At 39.4% G+C, this 27,691-nt stretch overlaps 1 protein-coding gene across 1 annotated transcript; it reads left to right on the top strand.

The window, feature by feature from the left end:
• keap1b (kelch-like ECH-associated protein 1b) lies at positions 1-27,227 on the top strand. The gene is made up of 6 exons (XM_056266042.1): positions 1-678; positions 4,119-4,364; positions 7,615-8,291; positions 13,920-14,125; positions 24,459-24,635; positions 26,994-27,227. Exons 1-6 carry the CDS (start codon positions 367-369, stop codon positions 27,155-27,157), a joined length of 1,782 nt encoding a protein of 593 aa, XP_056122017.1. The 5' UTR covers positions 1-366; the 3' UTR covers positions 27,158-27,227.
• Positions 27,228-27,691: the final 464 nt, after the last annotated feature.

Here is a 27,691-nt window from a genome sequence, read left to right as displayed (position 1 = left end):
CCGGCGTTCAGTTTCAGACTCGTTTGTCTTCACCTTGAACCTGCACAGAAAAACAGTTTCACTTCACATGCAATAAAAGTGTCTCCTCCGGCTTGAGGAAGAGACACAATTATGTGAGCAACAAACCGGTTGGATTCTTCTTGTGCTTTTCCTGCTTGACAAATTCCCCCAGTCGAATCAAACAGATTGCGTATGAAATGGAGAAGTGTCACAGACCCAAACCCTCAGGAGATTATAGGCCTGTATAACAGCACGTTTCACCTGAGCGACCCGTAAGAGCGTGTAAAACTCATCCGTCTGCCGTCTGCCGCCGCTGAACCTGCGCTGGCGAGCGAGGATGCTAGTGCCGGGCCGCGGCCGGTGACGATGTACGCGGCGTCCGGGATGACGGAGTGCAAGGCGGAGGTCACGCCGTCGGAGCGAAACGGGCACCGCGTGTTTAGCTACACGCTGGAGAGCCACACGGCGGCCGCCTTCGCCATCATGAACGAGCTGCGGATGGAGCGCCAGCTGTGCGATGTCACGCTGAGGGTCAAATACAACGAGCTCCAGGCCGTGGACTTCGTGGCTCATAAGGTGGTGTTGGCGTCGTCGTCGCCGGTGTTTCGTGCCATGTTCACCAATGGGCTGAAGGAGTGTGGGATGGAGGTGGTGCCCATCGAGGGGATCCACCCAAAGGTACGAGTGTACGCGGTTGATGTTGTGATGTTACGATCATGAATTCTGTTCTGACATTAAAGGTGCAGTGTGTAACTTTTACCAGCATCTAGTGGTGAGTTTGCGAATTGCACCCAACAGAAGTTACGGTGGCTGACAGGAAGTGATGTCGTCGTCTGAGACAGCAGAGAGTAGCCAGTTAAGCAATGAGGTTTCTCTACAAAGATAAATTAAGAAATTATGTTTACTTAATTATTCTGAAATTATTGCGAATATTATTGTAACTTGTTCATCATTGTGTGAGTGTTTTATTCGCTGACTTTAGCAGCTTCTTTACACGAAGAACAACACAGTGATGAAACGCGTTTGTCCGCTCAGGGCCACCGTAGAAACATGTGGATGTAAGCGGCCCCACGGTGTGTGTAGAGAGAAACGCCTCATTTTAAGCTAATAAAAACATCACAGTTCATTATGTAAGGTCTTTACACACCACTGAAAACATAGTTATGTATATGATATTGCATTTCTGTCAACAGATCCTCCTAAATATTACACACTGCACCTTTAATTGTCATTCAAATAATTGGGATTAACAATAGAGCCGAACGATTAGGCTAATCGGTAAAAGATTGTGATCTAAATTAGGGGTGTAACAAGACCCTCATTTCACGATTCGATACATATCACGAAACTGAACTCACGATACGATATTATTGCGATACTCCAAGACATATCGTCCCCTTGGAATTATAAGGTTCTATCTGACATTTTTGTCAAAATTGAGTTATTCACATATTCTTATTCTGTGACAACTTATTTACATTATGTGATGTGTTTTTTTAAATTGTGTCCATTGTGGGACTTTTTATTGAAAAAACAAAAAGGTTCTATCTACAAAATCGAACTCTAACTTGGCTCTATAAGGTTCTATCTGCGTGAGCCAATCAGCACTTCGAATGCACAGAAGAGGACCAATCAGAATCAACTTTATATGTCATGTCACAGGCTTTTTCCTTGAAGACAAAAAGAAACCCCATAAAGGCATAATGCTATACATTTACAGTAAATTAAATATTCACTAAATTGTGTAGTGTTATGAAGTGGCTTCAATTTGGCCATTTTCTTTATAGTGTATTGTTATACACTATAATCAATGTAATCAATGAGGTTATTATTAATAACTATTATTATTATAGTTATTATTATCTGAATTATACAAATATGCAGTGGGTAAATTGAATATTAAAAAAAAACATTTAACATGCAAGTGTGTGTGCGCGAGTGTGTGAAAATGTGTGTGTGTGTGACTGTGTGTGCGAGTGTGTGAAAGTGTGTGTGTGTGTGTGTGTGTGTGTGTGTGTGTGTGTGTGTGTGTGTGTGTGTGTGTGTGTGTGTGAGAAAGTGTGTGACTGTGTGTGTGTGAGTGAGAGAGAGTGTGTGTGTGTGTGTGTGTGATTAAAAAAATTAGTCTGACATTTTTTGTGATCATAATAGTCAGTGAATAATTTTTCAATGATTATTAAACTTTATGAATTAATTTGCTGAAGCATGTCGATTTTCTTGTAGTTTTTAAAGTCTTGAAATGTCTTAATTTTTACAATTTTAAGCCTTAAAGGTCAAATAGTTAACAATTTCATTGATGGGGTCTTAATTACAACAATAAACGTTAGCATGTTATTTCAGCCATACTGATGTCTAGAGAGAAAGCCATTTCACCTGGCCCACTTTAGCTGGAATAAAGTCCTGCTCAGATGTATTACAGTAGCTGCTTTCTGTCTAAACAAAAGAAAGATTAAAGTAACAATTTCTGCAATAATGTGTTTAATTACCCACCAAATTGGTAACGAAAATTAAGATTCTGCACTGGACAAAATATTTAGACCTACCTTGCTTAATTTGAAATGTCCTAAATACATGGAAGTGCTAAAAAATATGAAATAAATGTCATAGAAAGGATAAAATTTTACTTTCTAACACATGTTGAGACATTGTTACAACATTAATTTTATATTTAATGTTCAAATAATGTTTTGGCAGATAGAACCTTATAATTCTAAGCGAAAAGTGTTTTTTTAGAATTAGAAGGTTCTATCTGCGTTTGACCCATTCCAAAAAAACCCATTTACAAATTTGAGAGGATTTTGATATTGTATATTTAGAATACATTTAGGGTCCCTGTTATTTTCATGTTTGAAAGAAACTTGTTGCCCATATAAATTTTCCTATATGTAATGCAAAAACTTTGAAGCTCAATATCTCAAAACTGCTCAGAACGCAGATAGAACCTTATAATTCCAAGGGGACGATATGGTAAAAGGATAACAAGAAATTTGATTAAAATGCTAAATTTGGTAAGTGAATAGTCTTGGACTTGGTGCTGGAAACCCAACGCAGGACAATAGAGACACCAGAATAACAATATTCATGATTCTGAAGCTGAAAACAGAATTATTTTAGACGAATATGCTTTACTCGGTCACTGACTAGATATATTTAAAATAATGTAGGACACTTTTTACTGGTAACAAGACATTTGGCATTATCAGGACACACAAATATTCTACCATTGCATTATTATACATTATATTCAACATTATATATAGTAGTTTAATGTAGTACTGACACTGAAACTCTGTAAACTTGTTTTTTGTGATACTTGTGACAGGATATATTGTGACACCCCTAATCTCAATTCAAACACACGCGCGATATTATTCCTAAATTACAGCGATTTGGCTATGTCTATAAAACCTTTGACAAGTACGATGACAGCGAACATTCAGATCTGCGTTCTGAGCCAGAGAGAGCAGTTGTCATGTATGAAACAGCGCCTCTTCAACAACACAGTATCATACACGTCTTACAATAATTCAAATTATCACAGAAACGCTTGGATAAAAGTTAATAGTTCAGATATTAACACTGATATCTACGGTAGTGATTAAAATGGAGCAAATCCCCTTTTAAAGTAACTTGACACTTCACATTATTATTATTATTATATCAATGACATCGTTGCACCAGTAGGTGGCGACAAGTGACTGTTAAAAACATATTTGTCATTGAATCATTCATTTTTTTTTTTTTTATTTTTTTTTTTTTATACTCCCTACCAGATTATGACTCCACACCGGAAAGGGAGACCCGATATAGCACATTTTATGACATTTCTTTGAATGCCTTAATTTCCCTTATTTGTATAACAGAATGCGACTGAAATAAAACAAATATCCCAGTTTCTGTCGGAGCGTTTACAGCCAGTTTAACAGAATTTCTGAGTCTCGATATGACTGAAACATGCTTTACTGCGCACTATAGGTCCAAAAAGTGATTTAAATAAAACTTAAACTGCACTATAATTGCGCTTAGGTCAAATAACCCTGATAATGATTAATCAGGCCTACGTGCTGCTCTTGTGTCTGAGCTGCGTCTTCATGAGCGTGTCTGGTTGTTGTCCTCAGGTCATGGGCCGGCTCATCGAGTTCGCGTACACGGCGAGCATCTCTGTGGGGGAGAAGTGTGTGATTCACGTGATGAACGGGGCCGTCATGTACCAGATCGACAGCGTGGTGAAGGCCTGCTGTGATTTCCTCGTGACGCAGCTCGACCCGAGCAACGCCATCGGCATCGCCAACTTCGCCGAGCAGATCGGCTGCACAGAGCTTCATCAGAAGGCCAGAGAATACATCTACATGAACTTCAGTCAGGTCAGTGACACACACCTCTGAGTAACCCTGTGTGACGGGTAGGGCACATGTTAAAGGGATAGTTCACACGAAAATGTAAATTCTGTCAGTAATGACTCTCCCTCATGTTGTTCAACCCCGTAAGACTTTCGTTCATCTTCGGAACACAAATTAATATATTTTTGATTAAATCTGAGAGCTGGATCACTCCTCCATAGGCTTCTATTGTAATTTAATCGTTTCGGCCCAGAAAGTTATTAAAGACATCGTTAAAATGGTCCAAGTGACTACAGCGGCTCAACCTTAAGTTTATCAAGCGACGAGAATACTTTTTGTGCGCAAAAAAAACCCAAATAACAACTTTATTCAACTATTAATTTCCTTCTGTGTTGTACGTCAGAACGTAGGCTCACTATTGGCCGACGCTGGTCATGTGTGTGATGCGTGTGATGCTGGCCAATAGTGAGCCTGTGTTCTGACATACAACAAAGAAGAAAATGAATAGTTGAATACAGTCGTTATTTTGGGGGGGTTTTTGCGCACAAAAGTATTCTCGTCGCCTGATAAACTTAAGGTTGAGCCACTGTAATCCGTAGTATGTGTGTGTACCGTGTTTAATTATTTTGTATACAGTAGTCAACATTTGAAGTAGGGATCGACCGATATGGATTTTTTTAGTGCCGATACCGATACCGATTTTTTTCCCATCAGCCTTAGCCGATGACCGATACGGGCTGCCGATTTTCTTGAGCCGATATTTGGAGCCGATACATTTTGCTCCCTCAATTTACATCATAAAAATGACATGATGTTAACAAATGTTACAGGTCTCAATTTAATAAAAGTAACATTTATTTAACGTAAAAAAAATCAATATTTAACAAATAGTAAAAACATGTGAGGTAGAACAAGAACAAGTAGATAAACAATATTTAACAACAAATATTAAAAACATGAGGTAGAACAAAAAAAAGTTCACTGCTGAAAATAAATATTTAAGCATAAATAAAATAATTACACTATTGCACACAGTAGCAACCAGCATAATAAAGTGCACAGTGCACACTGTACTTCATTTTAAAAGTAACAAACTATTTACTGCCATGGTTTCAATTTTTCTACATAAAATAAAATGAGCATGTCTAGTCTCTAATATCACTGCGATGGCGAGGGAGACACACACCACACGCGTCCAAACCTCAGCCAGGTGGTCGCTGAATAAATCTCCCACAAAAAGCACGGAACAACGTTGGTATTACTTAATCCTATGACCAATGTTCGTAACAGCTACCGTACGCATACTAGGGCTGTCAAAATTGCTCAAATGGCGTTTGTATATTCCCTCTAAAAAACATATTTGAACATATCGTCGTGCATTTGGTCAATGACGCGCATTACGTCAATAACAGGACAAATTAATACAAAGAGACATAACTACTAGTGTTAAGTAGCTTATTTGAGTTTAAACATATTTGACAACGTATTACTACAAAAAAAACCCGAGTAAATCAACTAATGGCCAAGACCGCAGAGCTCACTCTGGCTCGCCCGGACTCGCAGGCGCACTCTCTCTCTCTCTCGCACTCACCCTCTCATGCGCATGCCGGTTTAAATGAACAACAACAAACAAATGTTGAGTGCTGATCAAGAGTTTTGTGCAAGCAATTTAAGGTATATAGCAGGCTTCATTCAGTGATTGAAACAAATACATTAATTGAAGTTTCACAGAACATAGAACCGACACTGAGCGCTCTGAGCGAGCTGTGCTGTGGTAACGTTAGTCTGCTACCGCGGGCGTGTTTTTCCACATTCGAATATTAATTTTCACCTTCAAAATTCAGTTTTTCTAAACTATTCGAATATATATTCGTATTTAGAATATTCATTGACAGCCCTAATGCATACTGAACGGATAGTCTACAGCTATTTGCAGCTCCCTAAATACAATGGCAAGCAAGCAGTTTTATAGACGAGTCATTCGCATTTTCCATTAGGACCCACAAACTTGCTTAGCTATATAGTTGCAACCACATAACAGTTATAGAGCAACGTGTTTCCATTTTCAAAGTGTTTGACAATATTTCAGCAGTCAAACAGTTAAAAGATGCTTTGAAAGTTTAAAAGTTACCGTTATCTTGAAGCGCAGGTTGCACTCTGCTAGTGGGGGAGGGGCAGTGCAGGGTCTGCACGTGAACTGCAGCGTCTCCAGCAGCACAGAGTTGCCTGTGGACGCCTGTCTATAAATAATGCCGGGAAAAAACTATCGGCGAACGCAGCAGCCGCGTATCGGCCGATTCCGATACACGTAAAAACCGCAAATATCGGCCCGATATATCGGCTGGCCGATATATCGGTCGATCACTAATTTGAAGTGGATCAAAAAAGTTCATCAAAGTTGTCCTAAGACAAGAACGGGTATTGTTCAAAATTCATGTATAACTTTGATGAAAGGTTTTGATCCACTTCAAATGTTGACTACTGTATAAATGCACACATATGCATGTATATATTTAAGAAAAATGTGTTATAAATATATAATATAAATGATGTATAAATTCCTACAGTATATACATGCAAATATTTCTTAAATATTTTTATTTTGGATGCGATTAATCGCGCTTAAATGTTGCCCAGCACTAAAAAAAAAATCATTCTGAAACTGATTCCAATGACTCGTTTCTTTCTCGTTTTTTTTTTAAAGCAACACTAAGTAAGAATTTTTACCTTAAAATAATGTTTTCAAAATCGTTTCAGTGGTTCATCAAGTCGTGACATGGTGAAATGCACTTATGCCACCGCTTTGCGGTCCTTTATCTGATATATCCACGCTATGTAAGATTGCCAGATCGGGTCGCGTTTCTGTAGTGCGAATGAGACATAAGAAAACTACAAATTTGACTTGCTTTACGGCAAGCGTTACAATTGCCGATAGGTGGAGCGTACTCGACAGTAGACTGCAACTACACTTTCATAAAATCATGTTTCATACTCTACCTTGTCTGTGGCCATTGTTGATTTCAAAGCCGCTGCTGGATAAACAGCGACCGCGCGTGCGACAGTCGGCTGCGCTAGGCTAAATTATTTACGACAGCGGTAATGGACAATTCCGCTTCCAACCTGTAGGGCGACCGCAGAGGAAAAGTTGCTTGGTGTTGCTTTAAAACTATATCTCTATCATTATAGTTATCCTCCTTGGTGTGAATGTGCTTTACAGGCAGTAAATGTTTTGATACTGATCCGATGAGATTAAATGTGTCTCTCTCTCTCTCAGGTGGCGACGCAGGAGGAGTTCTTCAACCTCACTCACTGTCAGCTAGTGACGCTAATCAGCCGCGACGAGCTGAACGTGCGCTGCGAGTCCGAGGTGTTTCACGCGTGCGTGGAGTGGGTTCAGTACGACCGCGAGAACCGGCGTCCGTACGTTCAGGCGCTTCTCCAGGCCGTCCGCTGCCACTCGCTCACGCCGAACTTCCTACGCCGGCAGCTCGAGCACTTCGAGTGGGACGCGCAGAGCAAAGACTACCTGTCCCAGATCTTCCAGGATCTCACGCTGCACAAACCCACCAAACTCATTCCCTGTCGGACACCCAAAGTCCCGCAGCTCATCTACACGGCGGGCGGATACTTCCGGCAGTCGCTCAGCTACCTGGAGGCGTTCAACACCTGTACGGGCGCGTGGCTACGGCTAGCGGACCTGCAGACGCCGCGCAGTGGGCTAGCGGCGTGTGTTATTAGCGGTCTGCTGTACGCGGTGGGCGGGAGGAATAACGCTCCTGATGGAAACATGGACTCAAACACGCTGGACTGCTACAACCCGATGAATAACTGCTGGCTGCCGTGTGCGCCCATGAGCGTCCCGCGCAACCGCATCGGTGTCGGCGTGATCGACGGGATGATCTACGCGGTGGGCGGCTCGCACGGATGCCTACATCACAACAGCGTCGAGAGGTGAGATCTTATAATGTGTTTAATCTTTTATCTCTTCCACACTAAACCAACATCTCTTTGCAATATTTTTACTAGGGGTGTAACGAGACCCTCATGGCACGATTCAATACATATCACCAAACTGAACTCACGATACGATATTATTGCGATACTCCAAGAAATATCAAAATATCCAAGGGCTGTCAAAATGTCTGAGAAGCTAAATTCGAGTTTATTTCTTAAATATTAGCAAAATTCGAATAATATTCGAATTTTGAAGGCAATAGGGGAAAAAGTACTGTATTGTCTCCTCTGCCCACAAGAGGGCGCAAGCGAGCGCAACAAGCAAATATCAACCAAATTAAGCATTGCATCTTTTATTGAAATGAAATTCACTTTTTTAAAGTGCATTAACTTTTAAAACAATTGTTCTTAAAGGTACAATATGCAGGATTTTTCGCCACCAGGGGTCGCTAACCTCTTACAATAACAAAGGCGTATATTAATGACGTATATTCCACATTAAGCAGAATTATGGATCTTGTCGTCAAGCTGATGGATCTTTTATGGATGAGTGAATACATTGATGTTTTTAATCATGACTGTGGTATGAAGCAGGGCGCGATTGCTAGACGTATTCCAGCGCAACGCGAGTCCCGCGGATATAAAGGAATAAGGACATTTCTTTCTACCGAACTACACGCAAGTGCTGGATTGATAAGTTACTCACAGGTCAGTTTAATAGACGAATGAAAATTGAGGTAACGCAGCGCTGTTTCACTTGCTCTAACAGTTACACTAAATGGCATTTGAGTGTGTTGAATGTTGTTAGTTAGGTTGTGTGTTGGCTGTATGAGACTAAGCTAGATTAACATTAGAGAATAACATACAGATCATATTCTAACTTTTCATCATGTTGAACTACATAACATTGATTAGTTTTATGTACATTTGCTCACCTGTCTAATAAAGTACATGCAACACTCGCGTCTCTGTCGAGTCGAAGTTAGCCGCGGACGTGGAGCTCTCGGCATCTCGAAAGATGTTGATCTTCGTTTTAGTCCTCTTTTTGTCTCAAAGTCTGCTTGCCATGGTCCATAATGTTTGAACAAAACAACAACAGCATGAGCGTCCTTCTAGGCATTAACGGGCATAACCCAGTTGCCAACGTCTGTCGCCATGGTTACTATCGCAGTGCGAGGTCAAACCTGGCGGAAACCGAGGCTAACACGGATATGACGTCATTGACTGGCGACTCCTCACCCCTGCTCACACGCCCCGTTTCCTTGGTTAAAATCCCAATTTTCTCAATTTACAAATAGTTGGAAACATTTGGGATATTGTAAGTAATCAACTAAACAAAATGTATAACATTGGCCTAGTGGTTTTTTGGATGCAAAAATCCTGCATATTGTACCTTTAAATAAAATATTATTTTCTTAATGTGCATGCAAGGAATATAAGGTTACAATAGTGCATAAAGTGCATCAGTAACCTGAGAAAACACACTTCACACACAGCGTAATGTAGCGTTACTACATGAACACACAATAGCAAACTGCCATTCAGAAACTATCCACTTCTACTCACTACATCTACATAATGTTCGTCCAAAACACCAGACGCTCAGCTTGATCTTGATCTGACTGTTTTCAGCTGAACATATATACACACTCACACACACACACGCTCAGCAACCGATGTGCAGGTTTGGTCAAGTATGTCCACCAACTGAGAGTGTTTTCGTCAGCAGGGAGCCTTTTCCCACCATTTTTCTAATAAACAACGCAGCACTGTATACTGGATAAGCTAACAGGAACAAACTGCATCACACACATGACCAGCGTCGGCCAATAGTGAGCCTGCGTGTGACGTACAACCCAGGAGCGCTGCGCTGTTACACTACGTGAAATATCAAGGCCCACAGAGAAGGAAATGAATAGTTGAATAAAGTCGTTATTTTTGTTTGTTTTTTGCGCACAAAAAGTATTCTCTTCGCTTGATAAACTTAAGGTTGAGCCGCTGTAGTCACTCGGACTATTTTAACGATGTCTTTAATAACTTTCTGGGCCGGCCAGTTTCGATCCCTTAAGAAGCCTATGGAGGAGTGATCCAGCTCTCAGATTTAATCAAAAATATCTTCATTTGTGTTCCGAAGATGAACGAACGTCTTACGGGGTTGAACAACATGAGGGAGAGTAATTACTGACAGAGTTTACATTTTGGGGTGAACTATCCCTTTAAAGGTGCTCTATGTAACTTTTAGCGGCCTCTAGTGGTGATGTTTCAGATTGCAACCAAATTTTACAAGAGCGCTCGTGCTCGAACTCATAGACAATACCGTCTATTACGCAAATATCTCGGCGAATACTAGACGGATTCGGCGAGCACCGAGCTCGTTGGGACCATCTAGTCGAGCTGAAAAGAACCATATAAGTTCCATAGTTTTTGGTGGTTTTTTCACGGAGATATTAGCAGAAAACCATCGGGCGCGCTGCAAAATTGCGGACGCCGGTGACGTCACGATCTCAGAAGAAAATCACTCGTATCTCTGGAACGCAAAGACCCAGAGAGCTCAAATTCGGGGGAGGAGGTCCCAGGGGAACCCTTGCCCGAACGCTCCTCGGGGATGCCCCCTACCGGATCGCCGTTCGCTGGGACCCCCGATTTCGAACGGCTATAACTCGCGGTAAATCCGACCCGGAGACTTCACATAGAAATAGGAATACTGGCCTTCAGAGGTAATAGCAAAACCCGACAAGTGGATCATTTTAATGTGTGATTACAACCCCTTCACACACAGGCAATAAAAAAAGGATTCATTTTAGTAGAAAAGTTACATAGAGCACCTTTAAGTTTTTTATTAAATTTTTTTTATAGTGGAAGCCTAAGTGAGTCCCCACTCCTGCTGTGTTCACCGCGCCGAGAGCTGGTGTAATTAATCAGTCTGTCATTGATGGCGATACTAGTGGTTCACGTCAGCTTCTGCATCCACATAACAATGGCCTGCACTTCCTCTGTGATGTTTATGGAGATTAGTGATGAATAACAGGTGACAAACATTACTCCGTGAGTTAAAGGAAGTGGAACTAACTATTAATCGACATTTAAACACTGAACTTTGAAGTGAGTCACTGGAGTTATGAAAGATACTTCGGTCTGTCTGTTCCAGGTTAATTAGTGACAGGTCTGTTGAGTTTTACTTCCTTGAGATGTGATCTGACTTCCTGATCCACCGCCATTAATAACCAAAAGCTCTAATAATAATAAATACTCGCTTTTATGAGCTCTAGTGACATGCAGGTACAGTATCAGGTACAGTACAAAATAAAAAATCTCTCTCTCAACTAATGCTGTAAACCAGTGGTCTCAAACTCGCGGCCCGCGGGCCATTTGCGGCCCGCAGGGTGATATTTTGTGGCCCCCTACTTGACATTAAAGTTTAATGTTAGTGCGGCCCGTCGTTGCGTGTGCCGCGTTTAAAAAAATATATATATATTTTTTTATCCCTTATGGTCTACCATAGATAGTCTCGTGACAGCTTACGGTGGGTTTGTTGTCAATAGTTGTCATAGACAACCGCGAAGTACAAACATACTGCGCCTGGAAAAAATGAGCGCGTCCCTTCAATTATGAGCGCGCTTGCCGCGCGCCTACATTTGAAATAACGAACTTGAGCGCGCAAAATATGTGAGCGCGATATGTGAACGGCCCCTTGTCGAGCTGCCACCAATCAGGCCACGAGCTACTGGTAGCTCGCGAGCGACGTGTTGGAGAGAGACCCTGCTCTAAAACAATGTGAGAATAATCATTTTGAGCTTGTAATATGTGTCTAACAGGTTGATAAGAAGGTTTGCTTTGATTTGTGCACTCAGTAATTTGAGACACTATACATGTGTAGAAAGAACTCAATAAGACGGGCAGACATGACTGCAAATATTTGTATTTCAAAAGCAATAATTGTTTTTCTAAGTATAATAAAAGGAAATGTGCCTTCCAAAAAAACAAAAAACATTCAATATCATTAATGTGTTGTATAAAGAAAATAAAAAGGACATAAGCAAATATAAATATCACAAATATGTGTTATAGACAAAGAAAGTTTGTAAAATGAACTTCAACTGTCAGAAGGACAGCTCATGAAGAACCAATCGTGTACAGAAAGGAATGTTCAAATTCAGAGGAACAGTTCAGAAGAAACGTTAATAATAAATATTGAGAAGATTGGATCAGTTGTGCTCCTTTTTTGGAATACTTGAATACTATTTTTTTGTGGAATACTTTATGCGGCCCAACCTGACCCAGACTCTACCTCCAGCGGCCCCCAGTTAATTTGAGTTTGAGACCCCTGCTGTAAACTCTACAGGGAACCCTGTCAGTTGGTACATTGGTAAAATATTACAGGTTAAAATTAACTAATTTGTATACAAACATTTAAATTACTATTAATTATTAAGTTTTCATAATAGTAACATTAAAATATTTATTAGTTTTTTTTAAATATAAACATTTAAATGGTGGCTGTCATAACTTGTTTTCATGATGGATTTATTCAAACGTTAAATATTAAAGAACTGGTTAAGTAAAAATATAATGAATATCTAATATATACTGCATGTATTTATCAAAATGCTTCTTTCTAGAGTTGATTTTTCTTCCTGACTAACGAGTTTATAGTCATTGAATGACTTTTCCGTGGTAAATGTGATGTTATTGTTCTCAAGCTGTTTTATTGACGTCTTTCCGTGGATGAAACGCTGATTGAGCGATTACATGAGACGTGATTCATTTCAGTAAATTGTTCTGTATCTGCTTCTGATGTTTATTTGCTGCTGTGACTGGCAGTGAAGAGGAAGAGGCGATCTGTCACCACACAGATCCACATTTATTGTTCGAAATTCATAATAAAATGGACCGAATTTGAAGGCTGAGACTGTTTCATATCAAAAGTAACAAAGCACAACAAAGTTTAGTTCATGCAATCAATCAACTGAAAACAGCAAAGACTTAAAGATTGATTCTTGGGTCAATCGAAATGAGAATCGATTAAAATCAAGAAATGTGTATTTGAACCCATCGCTAGTGAGTATGAATCAGGGCTGCACGATATTGAAGAAAAGTGCGATATGCGAAAACTCATTAAATAATGTGATATTTGATATGCGATACGATAATGCTTAAAATAAACTTAAATTATCTTTAAAATTATATAACCTACATACGTGTTTCACATTCTTTTTGCAGCAGTGTTTTACAGTAGCGTAAGAAGTGTTATTAACTTTCAGGGTTCAGGGGTTCAGGTTATCATACATTAGGGTTATTTAACAACAGAAACTGGTCGGGAAAATTAACCGAAATGAGCATCCCTAGTTTTCACTGTATGAATTAAATACTGATTCTTATTAAAGCTACTAAAGTTATTCTGCCGAGAGCAGCGAGTGATTTTCTCTGTCTTTTGTTCATGACTTAGTTATCGCAAGCCGTTGCGATATGCATATCGCGATATATGCATTTGATATTTCGATATATGAATGCATGTTTATTGATTCTTGGGTCAATCGAAATGAGAATCGATTAAAATCATGAAATGTATGTTTTACAGAACACTCCTCCGTATGAATGCGTGTTTGCTGCTGTGGTGTGTTCCAGGTACGACCCCGAGCGAGACTGCTGGCAGCTGGTAGCGCCCATGCTAACGCGGCGCATCGGTGTAGGCGTAGCCGTGATCAACCGTCTGCTGTACGCGGTGGGCGGCTTCGACGGGACTCACCGGCTGAGCTCGACCGAATGCTACAACCCCGAGAAAGACGAGTGGAGGAGCGTGGCGTCCATGAACACAGTCCGCAGCGGCGCAGGTGAGAGCTCAGTCACACACAGGCGTTCACATAAATCTGCTCCGCTGCTTAGCTACAAATCTAAAGTGCCATTATTTACATTCCCTCGTGTCGGTACAAATCATAGACTGTAAAAAAAGATGGACGACGCCCCTTCGCTCTCTTCCATTGGTCAGAACTGAAGCCGCCAGTGTCCCGATATGGCGCTGACATCTTGAAACTTGAGTCTGCGCAGAAGCGATCTCGGGACCAGACCTGCGCAGTCGTGAGCCGCGAAATCAAGGCCCCGCCCCCACTCTCGCTGAATCAATCGCAAGCACACGCTCCTGCACTTTTTATTTATTAATTATAGAAATTTAGATATTAAATTTAAAGCTCCAATCTCCTCAGTCATCCGAAGATCCCGGAAAAAAGTCTGTTGGTGCTTCAGTGACTACTTCGCTCAGAGAACCTGTCAATCACAGCTGTCAATCATGACGTCACCACCACCGCATCAAATAACTAACTAAAAACAAACTTATTTTAAAAACAAACACTTGAAATTACATCAGCGTGATAAAAACTACAGTAAATGACAGAAACCATATTTGGAAAAACGATATATTTGAAGTGTAATTTAATTGTTTAGTTGGTCTCACGTGCCGTTAAATAACATGGGGAGGCGGGGTTTATGAGCTATACTAGGACCGGCCACCGGGGGGCGATCGAGACGCTTTGGCTTCACTTTTCAGGCAGTCCCTCCAGAAAAAGAGTCCGTAGGCCGTCCCATTTAGCATTTTAGCGCTCTGAAGTGTGCTCAGCAGCGCCCCCTTTGTACCCTTGAAGCGTTCTTCCGCGAAGCCCGCATAGATGCAGGCTCCACGCACTTTAACTACCCAGGAATCCTTGCGAAAGGCCAATCAGACAACGGATGGGAGGAGATTTCGCTCACGGACAATTAACATGGCTGAGAAGAAAATATTTAAGTGTAATTATCATTATTTAATAATTTCCTTTATCAAATTACATTTGCCTTGACAGCGTGTATGTATGTATTTATTGTATGTGAACATAGGTATTGTCTGTGTAATGTTTTGTTAGCTTTGTCCTGTCTGGGGGACTACGGATGAAAAATAGCCTTTGGCTTAATCCGGTACAATACATGAAATGGAAATTTTATGTTAAAAATTGTGCATGGTCCCTTCATAAATAAATAAATAGCAAAAAAAAAAAAAATTATGTTTTTTATGACAAGTTTATACAAACATTACGATCATCGAAAAGTGGTTTATGTCTCAAACATAGGCTAATAATAGCGAGCTGAACAATACGATCGCAATATGATTCATTAAATAAATAGAACAGAATGTCAGGGCTTTACTGAGTCATATGTAAACACAACAACAATAGGCCGCATATTTCACCGAACCTGCAGCTCCTGTCCATAACAACCATCAGATAGTCTTCCTGTTTCCGGCGTGACGATCGAGTCTGTCTCAAAAATACCTCTCAATGCGCCCTCGCGGACTCGCACTAAGGGCCCTATAGGTCTGCACTACATGACGTCACCGAAGTGTGGACTCCACAAGTCCGGAGTGTGCCATTTGGGACAGGGCCAAAGTCTGGATATTCACGCGGGGGGGCATTTTTTCCAAATACTCCGCACTTTCGCCGCATAAATTTCCGATTTCCGTGCAAAATATGCGGGGCTTGCATGATTTCATAATCCTCGCATTTTCGTTGCAAAAAAGTCACATATATCTGAGCAGAAAGTTGAAAAATGTTGCGTTTGCTTCACACAAGAGCAGCCACTTCCCCCCGTTGCCATGGGAACGTTATGAAGTGACGTAATCACGCGACGCGAACATCATCGAAAAGCTGTAAAACAGGAGCACACTTTATTTTTTATATTTCATTTATTCATTTTTACAGAAGTTGTAGCATATTCCTCTAGTAAAGCTACAGAACTTGTTTGACTCATCAATGTTTTGTAAGTTTATTAAGGTCTTGTAACGCGTTGTGTCGGGAAGAAAAATAGGGATAGCTCACAGCTGGAGTTATTGCAGAGGCCAGACAGACTCACGGAGGCGATTGGCATCTCACAACTCGCACTTTATTCCCAAATCGAACTCGTATAACTGTCTGTCACACGCTCTACCGTCCACATCGTTACTTAATAAACAAAATAAGATAAATGTAGTAGCATCAAACAGAAATGACCCGCACACATGGGGTGTTTGAGGCGCACATACAATATAATAACGTTACTGCGCAGCTCTTAAAGGGGCCACACCTTATTTCCACTCGTTACTGCGCAGCTCTTAAAGGGGCCACACCTTATTTCCACTCGTTACAGTCTGAAATAGAAAGTGCTGCGAATATTTAATTTCTCATCTTGTTTTGTGATGTATGCTTGCTTATCATAGGAAGTAATAAGAAAGGACTCTTTACATTAAGGTAGTAGCCTAGTGAGAACAGGGTGTTGGGGGAAGCACTTTATTTTCTCTTTTTCATCAAACCGCAGTTTTTGCGACAGGGTACCCGCGGGTCTTAAAAGCTTTGAAAAAGTCTTGAATTTGATCATCTCAAATTAAGGCCTTAAAAGCCTTGAATTTTGTATACCAAGTCTTGGATTTCGTTACAAAGGTCTTATTTATGTTTTTGCCTTTGCTAGGATTAAGTTCATACCGTAACTAAATTAACTGTTACTAATGTAGGCTAATTCAAACTGTATGCAACGTTGAGTCAGAGACAATTTTGGTTGAGTGCACCTCGCGCTCCACGTCATAGCAGAAAAAGCGATCGCGTGCGCACCCGTTACTATGGTTACTAGGCAAGTGAGGTACAGAACAAGATAGTACCTAGCCTAGTTGAATCCGCTGTGGCCAAAAATGACAGAATTTAAACCCCAAATACGAGCTTCTCTGTTAAAAGAACATATTTTCTACCCGGTCTTTTCAATAGTATCTGGCAACCATGCGCGCGCTCTCTCTCTACACTGCTGAAGCGCGGATTATCTGAAAACACAGACAAGCTGGTTGGCAACAGTTGGCATTCAGCGATCTTTATTTAAAATGTTGTACTTGAATTAAAGTGTCATCCAGTCGGTCTGTGTTCTGTCACGAGCCGCTTGCGCTGTTTGTGCGACTAAATCTGCGATCAAAATGCAGGCTGATATATCCACCAGTGTTCATACGAGCAAGAACGCCATGTTTCCCGAATATCCACACGATTTCAAATGTGACATTGATTTTATACAACAGTAAATAAGAAAAGAAAAAAGGGTAACATTAAGTGATGTACTACATTTAAAACAGCATTGTCAGGCTTATTGCTCTATTTTGCAACGAAATATGTGGCTTTGAACGAATCGTGAGATCCAATTAATGAATGACTCAGACTCACTCATAAAGATAGGGAGTTACCGCCACCTACTGGCGATTTTAATGTTTTTTAACATTGCAAATTTAATGAACATTGTTTTATTTAAAGCATTATTTCTGTCTTTTTTTAAGGTATTACAAAGGTAAAAAAGGGATAATTATGTAGAACTGCACAAGTGCTACTGCTAAAGTCGTGCAATGTCAATAATTTCTCATAAGCCTTATTGAATTGGCCTAGAGAGAATAATTATTATGACATTTTCTGTCTAAAGACTACATATAAAATAACTACCAAAAGTAAAGTAACTGCAGTTTGACTAAAAAGTGGACAAAAAATGCAAAGACTTTTCGTCAACTACAACTATAAAAAACTGGATGACTCAAATGTGATTAAGACCAATAAACATTTTCGTCTTAAGACTAAATAAAAAATGGCTGCCAAAATTACACTGACCTACACACACGTGCGCGCTACAATGCTGTTGCGTATGTATTAAATGAATTAAATAAAACATTTTACTTAAATTATCAGTCAAGTAGCCTCCTTGTACATAATTATTTTCTAGGGTTTAACTCTCTGGGGTCGGCGGTCTCGCCGGCGATACCAGCTCACTTTTTTCCTTATCAGTGCAAAAGAGACTCAAATTACTCTGTTAATTTTGATCTTACATATAAGTGTTGTACATCATTAGATCCTGTTAAGTTTCTATTTTTTTTGTGGATACTCACAATAAAAACAAAGTGTTGTGCTTTTCACCAAATAAAGAAAAACAAACATGATGCGAGTTTTGCGTTCTCTCTGTCAGTGAAGTCCATTCTGAAACGCGTCCTAAGATTAACTGTAACTCCGCGATTACTTGTCACACAGGCACGAGAGGTTTTTCTTTATGAAGCTTGAATTCTCTTCTTTTAAATGAAGTAATTTATATAAAAAACAAATATTCTCAGTTTATGCAATCTGTATGAAAAGAGAGTGCTGTCAGTATTTTTTCCCCCAGCTCATTACACTTCATTACGCGTTAATCTGACACGCCCACGGACGACGCGCGCTATTCAAACGCAAATGTCGAGGCAAGCCATGACAACGCCCACATCAGCTGTTCCACCGCGGCGGTAAAATGTGTGGTGTATTTGCTGCCTTTTACCGCTAAGAGGCGCTACAATCATAGACTCTGAAAAGTGTTCGTTTATTCCGGTTTATTCTCTCTAATGCGTAATCTGCTGCCGCACCGCGCTGATTCAGAGCGATTGAAAGCTGGTAGCAGAAGAATTCAACAAGTGAAACGTAGTTAAAATAATTCATAATCACAATACTGAAATTAGGCTACTGAAATGTAATTGAATAAATAATGAAAACATTTCAACATAAAACATTGCAATAAAAACATTTAGGCTACATGAACGAGGCTTTACAACTTTAACAGCGTACAGACGATAGCTCAGTGATCAACGCAACGACACGAGCTTCGAGGAGCTTCAACAGACCCGAGATCGAATCTCAATGTAGCATAGATGTTGTTAACCGATGTTGTCCTACGTTTATATTTTCCCACCTTGATGCTTAAATAGGTAACTGTTTATATCTGTTTACTTATTTAAAGTCAAGAGTTTTGTTTGATTATCATTACAACATAAATTTGCTACATTCCTGTAGAACCGCAGCCGCTGCACAAACGACAAAAACTGATGAAGATTGTCAGCCGATCAGAAAATGAAAATGAAGAAGCTCGTCTTTAGTCTGCTAAATTATTGTGTAATGTAAAAGAACACTAAAATTACTTAAGTTTGAAACCAAGTTCGAACATTTCAAGGTTTAAATTGTTTAATTTAAAACAGGGTTGCATCTTGTTTAGAGTTTATTTCTTTTGCGATGCAAAATAAGAAACACTAGGCTAATCTTATTCTTGCGACATTTTAAATTTGTATTGCCAAAGAAATTACAGCTAAATTAAACAATTAAAACAGTAGGCCTACAAAACGAAAATTGTCCAAAGAAACATAATTAAATTAAAAACATGCGTTTCTCTTTGCCTCTCTCGCGCTGGATCTCTTTTTAACAAGTTTATTTAGTCTCCCTCGCTGCGCGCGCGGGTCTCTCTCTCGAAATTAATCATTTCAGGGTAAAAACACATCATACAGCTGATAATACTGTATATGTCGCTGCGTGTCAGCCATACAAATCACGAAAAAATTATTTAACCTTTAATTGTTGCTTCAAAGACACAGCATGCCTTGTTGAATTCACCTTACAATAACTTCAATTGAAATTTTGTGTGAAAAAAAAACTTTAAATAGGCTACAATAAATAAACTACAATATTTATAATTTAATAAGATATGGGGCCTACATTTGGACACAGATTTATCCTTACAATAATTTTGCCTGCTCATCAGCCTGGCTATCCAACACTCTCCATATGAAAGAGGAACATTAACACCTTTGTCCAGCAACTGTCCCTCCAACCCCCCACAGGCTATCGGAGTCTGAGGCTGACTTAACACAAAGAGAAGTCGCAATTCACACTTAAATCGCCATTCTAGACAGTGTTGATAATGAAGGAATTAAATGATTTAAGTTACATGTAGCCTAGTGATATTTCTGTCATAAAAGTTTATTACTAAATATTTCATTATTTCAATAATTGATGAAATAAAACTGGTTTGGGGCAGCTTTTTCCAAGCAAAACTAAATATAATCTGAAAAAACGCTTGTGAATTTGTTGTCACTTAATATTAAAGTCTACAGGGATCTTTGGATCCTTACAACCAGGCATGCAATTTGTGAATTAAGTTTTTATTTTATTTTGTATTATTCAAATAAATATCGAAACACGGTGCTTCGTGGTAATGCTGCTAAATTAAATAACATTTATAGAATAATTATGAACTTAAATGAAACAATATCGCAACATTTCGACAAATACATTATTATGTTTTTACATTTTAATTCAGGGCGATTTAGCCTACATTTAATTAGAGCGAGATTTTCACCCATGTCTTGTCATTTTCTCATTGGGAAGCGCATGTTTGAGTAGATCCTCTGTACCTCTCGTTTTCATATGGATTAGCCTACATAATCAGATAACATTTATTAGCCTAAATATTTAGACATTTAAAGGCTTTAGACATAGCCGATTTCTTATCGTGACTGAGCTGAAGTGGCTTTCGGTTCATTTTTGTGACGCGCAGTTCCCGGAGACAGAGAGGACAGATATACTGTTTTTGTCGTTAGCCTAATATGAATACAAGTTTACAGTTTTGAACGATGTAAGCTACTCTACTCTTATCTGTATGACCAAAAAATTACGGAGTCGCCTATTAAGTTATTTTAGCTGTAATAATGAGATAAATAAATTAATCTAAATGAACGCGCCGCCGCGTTTGTCGAACACTAACTCACGATGCCAGAATAAAACCCGACTTTAGAAAAATGCATAGGGTCACTCGGCGTGGTGTGCCAAAACACTTAATTATAAACTTCAATATTTCATTCAAAATAATCTCAACACGCTTTGTGAAATTTTGAAAAGCCGTGCATGCATTAAGGCCACTGGAACTAATGAACAACTGAAACGCTGGTTTTGATTTTATTGTTTTTCGTTTAAACGTGCCTGTTGCATATCTCTATTTTATATATTTGATATTGGTGAAGTAGCCTATAGCATTGATTAGCTGTGGAGGGAGGGGTGTGGGGATTAAAATAATTCAGCAGAAGTAGGGATGTTTAGACCAGAAGGAAATCCCAGTCCCCCCTGGCAAATCACACTTTACTTAAAACCATGTTTTTAAAAACTCTAGGTTGTAGGGAACAGACCTCTCTGCCATGCGCGCGCACGGTTTGGAGCACAATATCTGTCTCGCATGCACGCTCGCTCTAAATAGATTACGGGATATTTTAACTAATTTACGGTATAACTAGTCGATCACGAGTGGCTCAACAGGTAGATCTATAGATAAACTATATCTTTCAGGAATTTGACCGACCGGGTTGACACTTCAGCGTGAGAAATCGGGGGGGTGGCGTGAGAGCCTGGAATAAAAAAATAAAAAAATATATATAGCCTATATAAAACAAAACTGTATGGTGTAACAGAGTTTTAGAGCTAGACAAATCTCTCTGCAATAATAAATATAAAATATACAGCAGACCATGTTTGTGCGGGATTTGAACCTGTGTCATCTTGATGATGAACCATCAGTTCTACCGCTCGGCTATGAATTTTGTTACTGAGAAATAACCAAACGTTTGATTCTCACATGAGCGAGAAAACGTTTTGTCTTTAGCCTGTGAGTGTAGGCCTACTTTAACCTTTTACAGTTTTAAAAGATTATATCTTATCTGTATGACCAACAATTTGTTGTAGGCTTATTTGGAAATTACCATAACTTGTAGTATTTCATCCTTAGGCTACTGTTAATAGACATTAGCCCCACTTACGTTTTGCTAAATGTCCCTTTGCGCCACCTGGCGGTCATTTCGCGTACGACTTTGAAATGCGACTGGTTTATTTTTACCGCGGTGGATGGCTAAAAATGGTATGTGGATGGCTAAAATGTGTGACTAAAAATGTGCTTTTGGCTTTCATTTATATTTTGATTGTTTGTATATATATATATATATATATGTATATGTATATATATATATATATATATATATATATATATATATATATATATATATATATATATATATGTATATGTATATATATATATATATATATATATATATATATATATATATATAATGAGCCTTTCATTCAGGGGTGTCACACAAGAAAGAATGCAAGGACAATATATATATATATATAAATAAATAAATATTTATATACACACACACACACACACACACACACACACACACACATATATATATATATATATATATATGTGTGTGTGTGTGTGTGTGTGTATATAAATATTTATTTATTTATATATATATATTGTCCTTGCATTCTTTCTTGTGTGACACCCCTGAATGAAAGGCTCATTAGTATGCAGTCTGCTCAGGTGAGAACTGCCTAATTATTCATGAGGGGGTTGGGCCGATCCGCCCATCCGCATATTGCCTTTGCAAACAAAAAAATGTTTTTCACAATTTAAAACAATCTATTGTTTTATGTGAATGATTAGCCAGAATGATTTTCAGATCAATTTGAAGCAAATACTCTAGGCGACAACATCCACTAGTCAAAAGTCTTGTGGACAGATATTTAGTATGTTATTTGTGGCCATATATTAGAAAATTTATTTTTTAGTTTTTTCAATAACCACGCATAAACAATATTCTCTCAAAAATACAAACATGTACATACATGTTGCTCACATATAATGGTAGCCCTGTGTGTGCTATATAGAGTGTAATTTCACCTGTGCCATTAATATGTTTATAAGCAACTGAAAAATGCACAAATGTCAGAGCATGCCAAAACATCTCAAGGACCCCGAAAACACCTCAGACCCCAGAGGGTTAAAATGTATACAGATTTGACATTTTCCCCTCATACTTCTGTCGGAATGGGTACGAAGTTGGCATTGAATTTCATTTGAAATGGTATTAAAAAGCCTTGAATTTAAGTTGGAGAATCCTGGGGGCACCCTGTGCAAGTTCCCGCAATTTCATTGCATAAAATTGCATAAATATCCCGCATATTCCATCGCATTTTTTAAGAAAACGGGCCGCGTAATCAAGGATTTTTGCCTGCAACAATCACAAAAAAACTCAGCGTTTTTCTGGAAGGACTGTTCAGGGCTTGTGCGGCACGCTTGGTACAAACACGGAGCACAAAAGGAAGAACCAATAAGATTCATTGTTGCGTGTCATGTGGTACTTTTGAGCTTCTGCACCAGCCAATATAGGGAATGCATTAAAATCATTTTATGATCTCTTTATGAACATTTTGGGTGAACAGACTATTAATGGAGGGACATCAATTTAATTAAAAACACCTTCATTTGTGTCCCGAAGATGAATGAAAGTCTTATGACGACATGAGGGAGAGACAATTATCATGTTTGGGTGAACTAACATTAACCCTTCAAGCTCCAAACATGACAGAAAGCCTCATAACAGAGTGAAACTGGCGACTCCGTCACATGGACGACTGTTTCTCACAGGGCATCAGACTGGGAAAAGTGAGTCAAATAGATGACGGTTTTATTCTTGTATGATTTGTGCTCGTTAGAGGCCGACAGATGTTGGTCCCTGTGAACCGCTGGATAAGAGCGACAGCAGTGAATAAATACACACTTCCTGAACCTCACTAGGGTTGGGAATTGATATTCTGGAATCGGATACTTGAGGTCAGGAATCGGATACTTGTTATAAAATTAAAATATCGATTCCTTTGTGAGCATTTCAATATGACTCTAAACCATTCAAGCGTGAGACGACTCGCGCACCTTTTTTTCAGTGCTAATATTACTTAGTGCTAACACTAATCAAACAACAAAAGACTTTATAACTTTTGTATTTGTAATGTAGATTTTATTTTTTAAAGACAAGTGCAGTGTTATTTTACACTTGATTACAGTTTCTGTTCCTGAACACCTGGAAATCTTAAAGCTCTGTTTATTTCAATCGTATCTTTGTTCAGTTGTGTCTATTTGTTGCGATTGCTAATTTGTTTATTTGTTCTTTTTTAATCACTGAGTGTTTCCTCGTCTTTAATAATGCTTGAGATGTATATTAGTTAAGCTAGTATTTTTAATGTTTCTTTAGTCTGTTGATTTTCAGCTACAATTAAAGGGTTTGCTTTGCAATAAGAATAAATGTGAATATCTACGTGTGTTTTTTTTGTGTGTTTTTTTACCTTATTGAAATCAAAATTAGGATTTGATAAGCAGAATCGAAATTGTTAAAATAGTTTTCTTAGTTTTGCTGACACCAATGCTGTTAAACATTAGTGATCAGACACGGATCATTAATCCAGTTTATGATTGTTCAAACTGCATGTCTAGATGAAGAAACACATCTGTGCTGTGCTGTGTGTTCAGGTGTGTGTGCGCTGGGGAACTTCATCTACGTGATGGGCGGTTACGACGGCACGAATCAGCTGAACACGGTGGAGCGCTACGACGTGGAGACGGACAGCTGGAGCTTCACATCATCCATGAGGCACAGACGCAGCGCGCTGGGAGTGACGGCGCACCACGCGCGCATTTACGTGCTGGGTACGAGCTCATGCTTACATTTACATTTATGCATTTGGCAGACGCTGTTATCCAAAGCGACTTGCATTGCATTTCAAGGTACACATTTACATTCTTATCAGTTCTTGCTTTCCCTGGGAATCGAACCCATGACTTCGGCGTTGCAAGCGCCAGCGCTCTCCTGTTTGGGCTACAGGGAAGTAGCTCAATCTAAAGACATGTTTCTGGGGTTATTGTGAGAGATTCATCAGCGCACGCAACACCGTCTACAAGCTGGAGAGCCTCAAAGCCAAAATGAGCACAATTAACATATTTGAAGAGTTTGGGTCCAAAACGCAATAAATCCATTTAGATTAATTTGAGTAAAAATGTGTTTTCTTTACCAAGAAAGTGGAAAGATGAGAACCACTATTTTCTGTTTCAAACTTTCACATAGCATTTGTAGGTCATAATAACAAAAAAAAATTAAAATCCAGGTTTTGATTTTCAAAGATTTATTATAAAAACGGTTTTACTTTTCCCCCCAAAATGCAATTAATCCATTGAATCAATATAAAAGGTTTTTTTTTTATATTGAAACTGTTGAAAATACACAACAATGTAAGTTTATTAGTATAATATTTTTATTAAGAACTGTAAAGAAGATTGAAAACATCTTTCCTCCTCCTCGAGGGTCTCGTCTTCTTAATCTCCTCATGTAAATGATTCGATTTCGATGCCTTACGTTTCTCACCCACCGCAGAAACAACCACAGGTTCATCAATGCCCTCAAAATTATTAATTTTTTTGTTTGTTTGTTGATCGAAAAGTACAAAATAGATAAGAACTAGGAAGCCGGGTGTATTTAAGGCGATGCCGTTACCGTTTACATTGCGTGGAATGGTGCGTTGTGATTGGTTGAGAGTGGAATGGTGCGTTGTGATTGGTTGAGAGTGGAATGGTGCGTTGTGATTGGTTGAGAGTGGAATGGTGCGCTGTGATTGGTTGAGAGCGGATATGTCGCAGAGAAGGGAGACTGGCGTTTGTCGCGGTTTGGAAAGAAAGGGAGAAAACATGACAGAATAACACGGCGGATATCGCATTTTACTTAAAATTAAACATTGACTTTTCAATACCAACCAGATATAATACTGATTTTTGCAGTAACTAATTTTTTTTTTTTAAATGCCGTTTATCGTGTTTTGGAACCAAACTCTTCATTTGTAAAACTTGGTATAAATATGTCACAATATATACACTACCAGTCAAAAGTTTTGGATCGGTAAGATTTTTAATGTTTAAAAAAAAAGAAAAAAGTCTCTTCTGCTCACCAAGGCTGCATTTATTTGATTAAAAATACAAAAAAATATGTGAAATATTACTCCAGTGTAAATCAGCAGTTTTCTGTGTGAATATACAGTAAAGTGTAATTTATTCCTGTGATCAAAGCTGATTTCCAGCATCATTACTCCAGTCTTCAGTGTCACATGATCCTTCAGAAATCACTCTAATATGATGAGTTGATGCTTAAGAAACATTTATGATTAATATCAGGATTCTTTGACGAATAGGAAGATCAAAAGAACAGCATTAAAAATCTTACCGATCCAAAACTTTTGAGTGTACATTCTGGTAACACTTTAGTTTAGGGTCCAATTCTCACTATTAACTAGTTGCTTATTATCATGCATATTACTAGGATATTTATTAGTACTTATAAAGCACATATTAATGCCTTATTCTGCATGATCATATTCTACATCTCTCAATACCTAAACTTAATAACTACCTACTAACTATTAATTTCAATTCAACACAAATTTATTTCGGTCCTCACAGACAATACGTACACGCAAAATACCGGGAATCTTCATTCCGCGTTCACACAGCGCAAATACCGGTTATGTTACAACTTCCGGAACCAATTGACCGGTCCTGTTCACACATGATCTGTTACCGGTGATTTCCCAGAAAAGAGTGTGTGTGTGTGTGTGTGTGTGTGTGTGTGTGTGTGTGTGTGTGTGTGTGTGTGTGTGTGTGTGTGTGTGTGTGTGTGTGTGTGTGTGTGTGTGTGTGTGTGTGTGTGTGTGTGTGTGTGTGTGTGTGTGTGTGTGTGTGTGTGTGTGTGTGTGTGTGTGTGTGTGTGTGTGTGTGTGTGTGTGTGTGTGTGTGTGTGTGTGTGTGTGTGTGTGTGTGTGTGTGTGTGTGTGTGTGTGTGTGTGTGTAGGGGGCTAATGTTGAGTCACATGTTACACTTGACCTGGAACACATGACCTGTGCTAAAAAACAGTTATTTGTGTGTGAAGGACTAGAAATGCGTATTGTTTGGATGATTACTGAAGCACAGTATTCAGACATGCATGTAACCCTGTCTCTCTCTCTCTCCCTCTCTCTCTGCAGGAGGGTATGATGGGAACACGTTCCTGGACAGCGTGGAGAGTTTCGACCCAGAAACAGACTCGTGGACTGAGGTCACCAACATGACGTCAGGTCGTAGCGGCGTCGGAGTCGCCGTGACCATGGAGCCGTGCCAGAAGGGCCTGAGCCCGTGTCAGAAACACTAGCTCTCTCGCTCGCTCACTCTCTCTCTCTTTCACACTCACTCACTCTCTCTCTCTTTTACACTCACACTCACACTCTCTCTCGCTCACTCACTCACTCTCTCGCTCACTCACTCTCTCACACACTCACTCTCTCTCACACACACACACACTCTCTCTCACACACACACACACACTCACTCACACACTCTCACTCTCTCTCTCTCACACACACACTCACTCTCTCTCACACTCTCTCTCACACACACACACTCTCTCTCACACACACACACACTCTCTCTCACACTCACTCTCACTCACTCATACACACACACTCTCTCTCACACACACACACACTCTCTCTCTCTCTCTCACACACACACACACTCACTCTCTCTCTCACACACACTCACTCTCTCACACACACACACACTCTCTCTCACACACACACACTCTCTCACACACACACACTCTCTCACACACACACACTCTCTCACACACACTCTCTCTCTCTCTCTCTCTCTCTCTCTCTCTCTCTCTCTCTCTCTCTCTCTCTCA

This window comes from Rhinichthys klamathensis, unplaced genomic scaffold (genome assembly GCF_029890125.1).
Source record: "Rhinichthys klamathensis goyatoka isolate OS25496 unplaced genomic scaffold, OSU_Roscu_1.1 h1tg000244l_1, whole genome shotgun sequence".
NCBI classification, from domain to species: Eukaryota; Metazoa; Chordata; class Actinopteri; order Cypriniformes; family Leuciscidae; genus Rhinichthys; species Rhinichthys klamathensis.
The sequence above is the reverse complement of the archived record's forward strand: the minus strand, read 5'-3'. Positions and strand labels throughout refer to the sequence as shown.